The sequence below is a fragment of the Durio zibethinus genome, chromosome 21, assembly GCF_047325235.1.
Source record: "Durio zibethinus cultivar Kanyao isolate XHJ-2024 chromosome 21, ASM4732523v1, whole genome shotgun sequence".
NCBI classification, from domain to species: domain Eukaryota; kingdom Viridiplantae; phylum Streptophyta; class Magnoliopsida; order Malvales; family Malvaceae; genus Durio; species Durio zibethinus.
Genome location: NC_143182.1, coordinates 18,498,428 through 18,509,198, shown reverse-complemented (window position 1 = coordinate 18,509,198; position 10,771 = coordinate 18,498,428). Strand labels below are relative to the sequence as shown.

The 10,771-nt window shown below is 32.1% G+C and overlaps 1 protein-coding gene across 1 annotated transcript; it reads left to right on the top strand.

The window, feature by feature from the left end:
• The first annotated feature begins 1,401 nt into the window (after positions 1-1,401).
• LOC111306290 (14 kDa proline-rich protein DC2.15-like) lies at positions 1,402-2,344 on the top strand. Its single transcript, XM_022904191.2, has one exon. The coding sequence runs from the start codon at positions 1,484-1,486 to the stop codon at positions 1,880-1,882; it is 399 nt and encodes a 132-aa protein (XP_022759926.1). The 5' UTR covers positions 1,402-1,483; the 3' UTR covers positions 1,883-2,344.
• The last annotated feature ends 8,427 nt before the right edge of the window (positions 2,345-10,771 follow it).

Sequence of the window (10,771 nt, the reverse complement as noted above, 5' to 3'; positions counted from 1 at the left end):
TAAATATTTTATTATACTTTAAAGGTTATTTATGACATTAATGATATGTCAAATTAATGAGCAAATGTAATGGTACCACATTGTGGTATACTCAAATCCAATTGTATGTTGTTTTTTTTTTTTTAAATTAATTCTGATACTGTTGCTAATTTTGTGTATTGACTCATAATGGAAATTGGAATGTGTCATTGTTTACTAAGGGGTCTGTAAACTGGTTCTTATGTCTAGGAGGGTGGCCCATTAAGAATTCTACGATCATGATTTTGGTGAGGGAAGGGTATAAGCCCCCCCCACCCCCAGAAAAAAAAAAAAAAAGCTCTCTTCCTTTTTCTTCCTCGCATGGCAGACAAGGATCTTGTTCCACCACCAGCACCGGCACTTCCGGCAACCATACAGGTGATAGCAGCTTCGGCAACCAGCATTTGATCGGTCTTGGCTCTTACCCGTCTAAATATCAGTTTTAAATTCAGTTTTAGTTGATGTTGGTGGCTTCACGAGTTTTGGATTAATTATAACATTTTCTTGTTTTTGTATTTTATTTTTCAATGACTTTGACTTCATTACTCAACACGCGTTCGTCGCTAGAAAATAAATTACATTGTTTGAATCATACCTTAAGTTAGAAGAAATAATGTTGACTTGATTCACCAACAGTAGTTTCTGTAGTAGAAAGAAAATTATGGTTCCACTCAATGTGTGAATGGAAGGGAAAATAATCAGTTTCAAATTAAATATATCTCTGGTGGAGACCATAGTAGGTTCTATAGGCTCGCCCGTGACACTCCAATCCATTCCAGCTAGAAAACTTCCATTGACAACATGTCAGCATCGATAGAAGACTTTGCATTAGAATGGTAAACAAATGTACGAAACAAGAAAGGTATGTTAGCAGATGACTGTTGGATTAGCAAACCATGACAGGGTACAGAAAAGATAGCAATATAGCACAATAAAAAAAAAAAAAAGGTAGCCGAATTCCCAAGAAGAACATGGTGTGACATGTTATTAGGATGGATGATGTAGCACTGATAAAGTGATTTCGGGGTCTCATCTTCTTTCATGATGAGAGGTTGAGATTCAAACATCTTAATCTTCCTGATGCTTGGAATCAAAACACTGTTGCAAACCTTATAATTTGTGCTGGACAGATCCACAGATTGATGCTGGAGCAATGGTAACATGGCAATTTGCCATTCCCCACCTTCAAGTCATCACAAACATCCAAAGTTACACCAAAAATCTTATGCCTCTGCCAGCTCAAATCGCACAAAATCAATTTGATTTATTGTACAATTTTATTAATTAAATTCTTTTAAGCTAACCGACTTGCCCTCTTGAAACACTATAAAACCCCCTCCCTTCACTCCAAATTCTCCATCCTTACTGCGTAGTACTCTATAATCTCTCCTATTACTTCTTATACTTACTCTAATTAAGCAAGAAGCTACTAGGGTTTGAGAGAGAGAGAGAGAGAGAGAGAGAGATGGCTTCAAAAAAATCAGCATCACTGGCCCTCTTTTTTGCACTCAACATTCTCTTCTTTTCCCTTGTCAGTGCTCGTGCTTCCTGCCCTTCCCCCAAGCCAAAACCAAATCCCACTCCCTCTCCATCTCCTTCTGGAGGAGGCAAATGCCCCAGAGATGCCCTTAAATTAGGTGTATGTGCTGATGTGCTTGGTTTGGTCAATGTCACCATTGGTTCACCCCCCGTGCAGCCCTGCTGCTCCCTCATCCAAGGCCTTGCTGATCTTGAGGCTGCTGTTTGCCTTTGCACAGCCATCAAAGCTAACATTTTGGGCATTAACCTTAATATCCCAGTTTCCCTCAGCTTGCTTCTCAACGTCTGCTCAAAGAATGTTCCCTCTGGCTTCCAATGTGCCTAATCACTTTTATAAATTCTTTCTCTTCATGGTGTTGCGTGGTTTGAAGTTCTAATTTCCAATATGCAGTGATCAGTATTTAATTGTTTTAGTGTTGTTTCCTTGTGGATTGATACTGAATAAGTGTAAGACATTTCGTCAAGTGTTTTCTTTGGGTTTATGTATCTTTAAGGGAAATGAAAAACTAGTATTATTCAGCTTGTTTATTTGAATAAACCAACAATCCTTCCATGGGAAATATAATAAAGAAAAAGAAAGGAAAACGTACGTGGTCGCACATCAATGCTGGTTTTGATTTTGTAAACTGTTGCAACAATCAGCTGGGGCATGTAAAAGGGCCCAACAAGTGGAAACAAAGGTCAAATTACCACAAGATGTCTCTATCATTCTTGCAATTTTCATATCGTTTATTCCCTGGTGTAGTAGAGTAAAATAGAGATATCATAGTCAGACTGTTTTTTAGATGATCACACTGTTTCAGTCGTGGCCAGGGATTTAAAACGTGGTAATGGACACGTTTTTTATTGCGTTATATTTTTCGTTGATGTGGAGATAATAAATATCGTTACGGTTATCATCATGAATATTTTTTTTTAAATCTTACATAATTTGATATAAAATATAATAATTATAATTATGATTCATTTTTATTTTTTTAAATAATTAATAAGACTTTATTTTTTTATTTATATGAGAAAATATTGACAAGTTTATGACCTATTGTAAAATATTTATATTTAAAAAATTATCTATTCTTATATGAGTATAAATTGAATAAATATATAAATTAACAAAATACATGAAACTAGAATTTAAATCAATCTAATAGTAATAGTAATAATAATAATTAACAAAGTAAAACATGAAATCATATTAAATGTAAAGAATTTTTATTTAATAATATTATAAACTAATAGATTAATTTAAAATTTTATTCACTACATTGATATATAAAAAAAATATACAATCAAAGTCTAATAAACAATAAAATTAATATAAACTAATATGAATCATTTAATATTTTATTTTTTGTCTAAATCACAGAATAATATCCCTTTCAAATTTTCATCAAACTCTTCCATCCCAAATTTACCAATCTAAATCAAAATAAATTCTCAAAAATTTTAAATTTTAATCAACGATAATTTCCCCTTCTAAAATTCTAGCCAACGAGCCATCACCGTTAGCCACGGCAAGATTCCAACCTCCTCCAAACTTCCACCGAAGTCATGACTTCTTTCTTTTCCTCCTTTTCGCTACTTGAGCAGCTACTAAACCCACGTCTATGGAGTGCTTGTGAATGAGTTCTTGAAATTTTGGAGTTTGAAACAAATTTTTTCATGGTATCAGTTCCTCCAAGTCCCATACAATATCAATTTGCAGAAATTTAAATAAAAAAGCAAAGGTTATTTTTAGTTTTTTGTTATTAGTTATTTTCAATAAATTTTTTATCCTGATTGAGATTGATTTATCAATGAATTATTGTAACTATAGGCTTTTTTTCTGTTTTAAGACTTTTCTTAATTTGATTGATATGAAAATTTTAATGCTTAACGATAAAAAGAAGTCTACTTTTATATTAACATCTGGACCGATAATTAAAATAGTATTATTATTGTCGCTATTCATCGATACAACATCAATTAAAAACGTAAATTTTGATCACATTTAATTTTAATTAAATTACGGCAGCAAAATGTATCTACTATAAAATAGCTACCGTACTAGCCACCTCCACCCGAAACACATGGCGCACATTTTTGAAGTCAATGGCACCTATACTGATGCAGAGTCTTTTTGTCCGTGACCAACAACTTGGCGAGGACCATGCACGCTTTCTCACGTGGAAAAAAAAAAAGCAAAAAAAGAGCCCTTTTCTCTTCACAGTTGTCATTGCACAAAAAGCAAGAATTCCTTGGAATTCAATATATTAATGATCGTGATTTTTAAGGATGATTTTAATGTATAAAATTATAATATGATATGATAAAATATTATTATAAATAAAATTAGATTAAATAATATTATTTTATATTTAGTATATGTAAAAATTATAATTTGATCATTTATTTAGTGAATAAAATTATTTTTTTAAATTTTATATAATTTTAATTATTGATATATTTGTTTTAAAGATAAAATCATATATGTAAATTTAATATCATAAATTAAAAATAATCATCTTCATTTTGATAGAGTTGAATCATTTTATATCAAGAGGATAATTAATCTTTTTTCTAATAATTTTTTTTACAATTCTATTTATTCTTTAAATAAAAATGAAATATGGTATAAATTATTATAATCCTTTGTTATATTGAGAATATTGACTCAAATCTCATAAGAGATTTGTTTGAGATTTGTTAGAGATTTGTTTGAGATTTGTTAGAGATTTGTTTGAGATTTGTCAGATATTGCTTGATGAACAAGAAGACTTGCAAAAGAAAAATTTCAAGAGAAAGAAGATTCTTAATAGGTAAGTTTGACTTGCAAGAGAAGAATTCTAAAAGGAAAGGGATTTTTAATAGGCAAGTTTGACTTACAGAAGAAGAATTTTAAGAGGAGAGGGATTCTTAATGGACAAGTTTGTATGGTTATAAATAGGTGAAGTCTCTACAGGATTAGGTATGAGAAAAAGATGTAAGAGAGTTATAAGGTTTTGTGGGATAGACACCCCATAGGAGTATTAGGGCTCTACGTCTTATGGGTGTATATGTTTGTTTGTGAGTGGACTAGAAGAGACTAAAAGGGTCCACATAGGTATGATGTATGGGAGCATATGGGTATGTGTTTGGTTATGTTGAAAGGGTGCATAAGGGTTTGAGTTTGTGTTTATTTGGGTTAAGAATACTCCATAGGACTAGAGGAGATTGAGAGTGTCTTATGAGTATTGATTGTTGGGTGAGGTTAATGATTTGATGTAAGTTTGTAATTCTCTACAACTAGTGAATCTTTTTTCTCATCCGTGGATGTAGGTCAGTCGGACCGAACCACGTTAAATTGTTGTCTCTTATGTGTTTACTTTATTGTTTGATTTCGCTTCCATTGGTGTGATTGGATTGAAGGCTTTTAGCCCAACAAATGGTATCAAAGCTGTGGTGATCCCCAACAAGTGGTATTAGAGCTGAATGTTCGAAACGTGAGAAGAGTTGAAGATTCAAGATGTGGAAAGAGCCGATAGTTCGAGAGATGAGAAGAGTTGACAGTTCGAGATATAAGAAGAGCTTGGTTTGAGACATGGGAGGAAGTAAGCTTAGAGAAGCTCGATTCAAGAGAAGAGTTTGAGTTTGAGTTTTGAAGATTGAGGATTGGTTTGTATGAAGGGTGAAAACACAAGAGAAGAGAAGATGATTGTAAGACTTTCATTGTAGGTGGAGTCAAGCATATCTAACATGAAGACAGATGATTGATGAAATTTGAGTTAATGTGAAGATTGTTGGGAATATTGACTCAAATCCCATAAGAGATTTGTTTGAGATTTGTTAGAGATTTGTTTGATATTTGTCAGATATTGCTTGATGGATAAGAAGACTTGCAAAAGAAGAATTCCAAGAGAAAGAGGATTCTTAATAGGTAATTTTGACTTGCAAGAGAAGAATTCTAAAAGGAAATGGATTCTTAATAGGCAAGTTTGACTTACAAGAGAAGAATTCTAAGAGGAGAGGGATTCTTAATAGGCAAGTTTGTATGGTTATAAATAGGTGAAGTCTCTATAGGATTAGGTATGAGAAAAAGATGTAAGAGAGTTGTAGGGTTTTATGGGATAGATACCCCATAAGAGTATTAGGGCTCTACGTCTTATGGGTGTGTATGTTTGTTTGTGAGTGGACTAAAAGAGACTGAAAGGGTCCACATAGGTATGATGTATGGGAGCATATGGGTATGTGTTTGGTTATGTTGAAAGGGTGCATAAGGGTTTGAGTTTGTGTTTGTTTGGATTGAGAATACTCTATAGGACTAGAGAAGATTGAGAGTATCTTATTAGTATTGATTGTTGGGTGAGGTTAATGATTTGATATAAGTTTGTAATTCTCTATAACTAGTGAATCTTTTTTCTCATCCGTAGATGTAGGTCAGTTGGATCGAACCACGTTAAATTGTTGTCTCTTATGTATTTGTTTTATTGTTTGATTTCGCTTCCGTTGATGTGATTGGATTGAAGGCTTTTAACTCAACATGTTATCCATCATTTTATATATCAAATATGACTTGTTGAATAAATATTAAGTGATTACTATATATGAAAGAAGTCTATCTGGTTTGGGTTTGAACTCCACATTAAAGCTCTAAATTTAGTGCTAAAAGGACTTCAATCTCATTTTACTTTTTTATGGAAATATGCATGCATCTCCATTGGAAAATTTGACGGTATAAAACCTAATAAATAAACTACGTAAACACCTTAGTTAGTATAAATTAAGGAGGGGTTCTCTCTCTTTTCTTTTGGGTGAATGGTTTTAGGGTTTTTATTTATTTTGATATGCTTTTTATTTTTTATTTGGTGAAGTATTTGTCTAATGGAGTAGTTAAAGAAGATTCAGTATCTTGTTTTTATTTTTTATTTTTTGTTTTTTTTTTAAATTAAAAGCATTTCATTAATAATAGAAAAGGCAAAGCTAACCCAAGCTACAAAATCAAAGTTTTTATGAATTCCTATCTTAACAAAAGAGTTAACAAAATGGTTAGCTTCTCGGAATACGTGAAAAAAATGAAAATTTTCTAACCCTTGCATGTAGATTATACAACCTATTTAGTAAGTCATTATATTTTCAAGGGTTGTCACTGATTTTGTTAAGTCAAAATGTAATTGAATTTAGATTCACTTTCAATAATAATATCAGGAAAATGGCCAATATTTATGTTAACCACAATGTCAGGGCTTCAATAACAGCTAAAAGCTCAGCTAATATTATTTGAAAATATAAGTAATACTCTCCCTTTGTAGTCACGAACGACACCTTCAACACTAGCAGGACCTAGTTTATCAATTGCCGAGCTATCAATATTTATTTTCTTAACACCTTTACGGGAAGGAAGCCATACGATATTCTTTCTAGTTGGTTTCTTGTGGGAAGAAATGGTAAGGTCTTGAATGCTTGGCAAAAAGTTCAAAGGCGAGAGGTTTAAGTTTGGAAATTTAGCTTTCATCCACCACTCAAGTCTAGCACAAATCAGGTTGACGATTTGATCATTAGAAATAACTTTTGTATGAAGAATTTTCCATCGCCAGCTAACGAGATTGACCAAACAACATCATCGAACAAGGAGTCCCAAATAAGCTTCTGGTTCTTCTTGACAATGAGGTAGCTCCATGACTTAAATAAACTCTTTAAAATACCTGGTACAACCCATGAGATGCATCAATTGTTGCAGCAATTAGACCAAACGTTCCACGAGATTTTGCAAAAGAGAAAGAGTGCTACTAAATGCATCTCACCCTTTTCTCTTCACATTCCAATTTGTTTTTTAAAATTTTTTGTAAGTGAAATTATTTAATTATCTTTTTTCTTTCAAATAAGTTTGCCAAAAAAGATTTCTGAAAAGTTTTAAAAGTTTCTAGAAATGGATTTTCGAAAACCTTTAAGATTTTTCAGAAATCCATTTCCGGAAGTTATGAATTGCTCCAAAATATAACAACTAAATAGGCTTCTCAGTCACACAAGGCTCCAGGTTAGAAACAAGACTCAACAGCTTTACAATCATGTAAGGGTCTAATCAAAATTCAACCTAGAGAAGTCACATCTAGAAATTGCCCCTAGGTGCTTCTACCTAACAACATTTGCAGCCTACTAAGAAATTTAGCAAATATCAACGTAGAAAACCCCTAAATTAATTATAAATTTAGAGTTAACTAGCACTACAACCATATAAAATTCGAATTGAAAAACTTCATGGGTTAAAACATAAGTTTTTTTAATTGCAATGCAGAATTTAATATAAACTTACAAGTTACAATATTAGTAGTTTTGTAATTCTCCTTTTGAACCCTGATTTTTTAACATCCCAATTCTTAATCCCACCACAAACTCATCCTCTTATCTTGAATGAAATATTTCCAAGTTATCCAATTTCATTAAATTATTCATGAGCAAATCAGAATCACATAACTTTGGAGGTTTTTTTGACAAACTCTAATTCTAAATCCCAACAAGTCAATAAGAAATTTTCCTATGAATAAGAGTTTTTACGCATCTTAAAAAGAGAAATACAACTATGGCTCCTAATCTTCAAACCTTCAAAACCCAACTTTACAGAATTTCCAACCCCACAGAAAAGTGACGGTTCATGATACCACTTTCGCTTTTACATTAGTCAGTTTGGCTTCTAGATCAATTATTTTCAGCCTTTGCTTATGAAATTATTGTAACGCAAAACCACATTAGTAATCAAATATTAAGCAAGGGAACCCATACAAACACTAACGGGCTTTTATAATAATGCTATAACCCAAATGTCACTTGGGCTAGAGTATTACACCTAAAATGCCCTTACACATAATTTTAATTGGTTTGGGGTCGTAAATATAACTCTCAACTTGTTTTTTTCTAATAATTGAAGGGGATGCGCTATTTCCATACACATCTCAAACAAACCAGGCACATTTACTGACATGTCCACCTGTCCACTGACATATTAACCAATATTTGGGTTGAAAAAGCTGAAAGATGCATGGAAATAGGCTCACCTTAATTGAAATCTGCAATTTGAATTTCATAGAATGATCTTTAAAAAATGGTTGCGGGTGCCTATATTTCTTTTACAGCAGGTATCTTAAGTGAAGTTAAATTTTACTTATTATCTCATTATCTTAGAAGTTCAGAAAAGTTAGATAAATACTATTCTAATTATTTTTCAAATGTAGCAAAATTAAACACAAGCTCCTTCTGTGAAACACTAAAAAAGAGGGTCAAGTAATTCTAAAAGGTATTGAATATTCCTCCCTGTAATCAGGGCGTTAAAGACAGCAATCTATAGCCATCAATTAATGATAACCACGATTTACCAAAAAAAAAAAAAAAGTAAATAAAAAATTTTTAAAAAACTTCAAAGCATAAAACTTAATTAGCTTGATATCATATTTTTTATTAGATACCAATTACAGGCCTGAGCAAGCATTTTTCTAGCTTTAGGTATATTCATGAGTTTGCTCGTTAAGTAATTCAATTAGTAGTGTAGAAGTGTTCTAATGCCTACAAATATATTGAGGCTAAACACGGTTAAAGTGCTTTGCTGCACCTGCTATGATTTCATCGTTCTTTCCAACTAAAATGGAAATGAAAATGAAAACTTTTCTACAAAGAGAAAAAAAACCTTACCGCACCACATAAACGCCATGCCCTTCTTCAAGAAGAAATCCAAGAGCACGCACAGCCGGATGAGGATCCTGAACAATACACCCACACCAATTAATCACTCGTGTTGTGCCATTCCCATCCCTAACATCTGTCCCCACAAGAAGATCAATTTTATGTCCCTGACAGACAATACAATTAAAAAGAAAATGAAGCAAACAAATTTGTTTCTGCAGTACATATTATAAGATATATATATATGTATGTATGTCATGAATGGTTTTTAAACTATAGTGAAATATTCAATGTGATAATTAAACTTTAAAAATCTTTAATGTAATACATTAACTATTAATCAGTTAACTAATGTGATACTTCGAAAGTTGTTTGTCGGTCACGTATCATCATTTGAATCTAATCATATTAGAAGTGAATATTATATTAATTAATATATTTATAGTTCAAGTACTATATTAGAGGTTTTTATATTTTTTAGAGTTCAGTAATCATATTAAATATTTCATTATTGTTTAAAGGTGGTTCAAGATATTAACCTTAGCATATAATATAAAACTTAATGTAAAAAAAACAACACATTAAATAGCATGTAGAGCTGATGAAATGCTTTCAGTCATAATAATAATAATAATTACAAAGGGAAAAAAGAAATAGACAAACTTTCTGCCTGTATTAATTTGCTTACCTGACGAAAAATGTTCATGTTAAGGTCCCCAAACATGTTCTACGTCCCGAAAGCAAGTAACTGGTTTTTTATTAACAGCTAAAACCATGTCGCCTTGTTCTAATAAATTTTCAGCTTTCGATCCCGCCAAACACCATTTAACACGTAAAACTTGACGTCGAACTGGATCTTTCTTGACTAGTGCAGAATAATGAACTAAATTACACTCAGAATAAGATAAATCACCAACTAAACAATATACTCAGCGGATGCACAGTAATTTCTTCTCGATTTACAAACATTACTTCTGCAACAAGAGGTCCTAAAAACAGGCAAGAGAGAAAGTTACTCTTCCCAATCTACAAACATGGTTTCCAATTTTTTTAGAGAGACAAACAAAATAAAAACTAGACAACACTCCTTTTAGCCATTGCTTTTACTCCGTATTTGCTAACTTCCTCTTCAAAAGTTTCTCAAAAGTAAAACGATAGTAGTAAAAAATCATATTCGATTAAAAATGATCATATAGCTAAAAATGCAAGGCACATTCAAACATAATCGATCCATATGATAGTAAAATCATCCATTTTATTACTCATAACAGTTAAATTTCTAATTTCTTTTCAATTATTCATAACTTAAGAACTTTTTTCTTTTTATTTGAAGAAGCAAAGAGTAACTACCAAAAGCATCAAGCAAAATCAAACAAAAAATGAAAAATAATAATTCTTCAAGAAGTCAATCTGGTTTGACCACATGCCGGTTAGTGAGAATAATTCCTCTTCGCTTATCAACGACAAAACCAGTAGCATAACTAGCACCAGAGGGTTCGGTATCAAAAGCACGGCAAGCGGTGGTACGGAGGACGACGACGGCCGGAACAACTTTACTGAGAGTATATATATTGAACAAAAGCAA

Bases quoted from the DNA above. Each gene is read 5' to 3' on its own strand.
- LOC111306290 (XM_022904191.2), top strand. From the start codon at position 1,484: ATGGCTTCAAAAAAATCAGCATCACTGGCCCTCTTTTTTGCACTCAAC.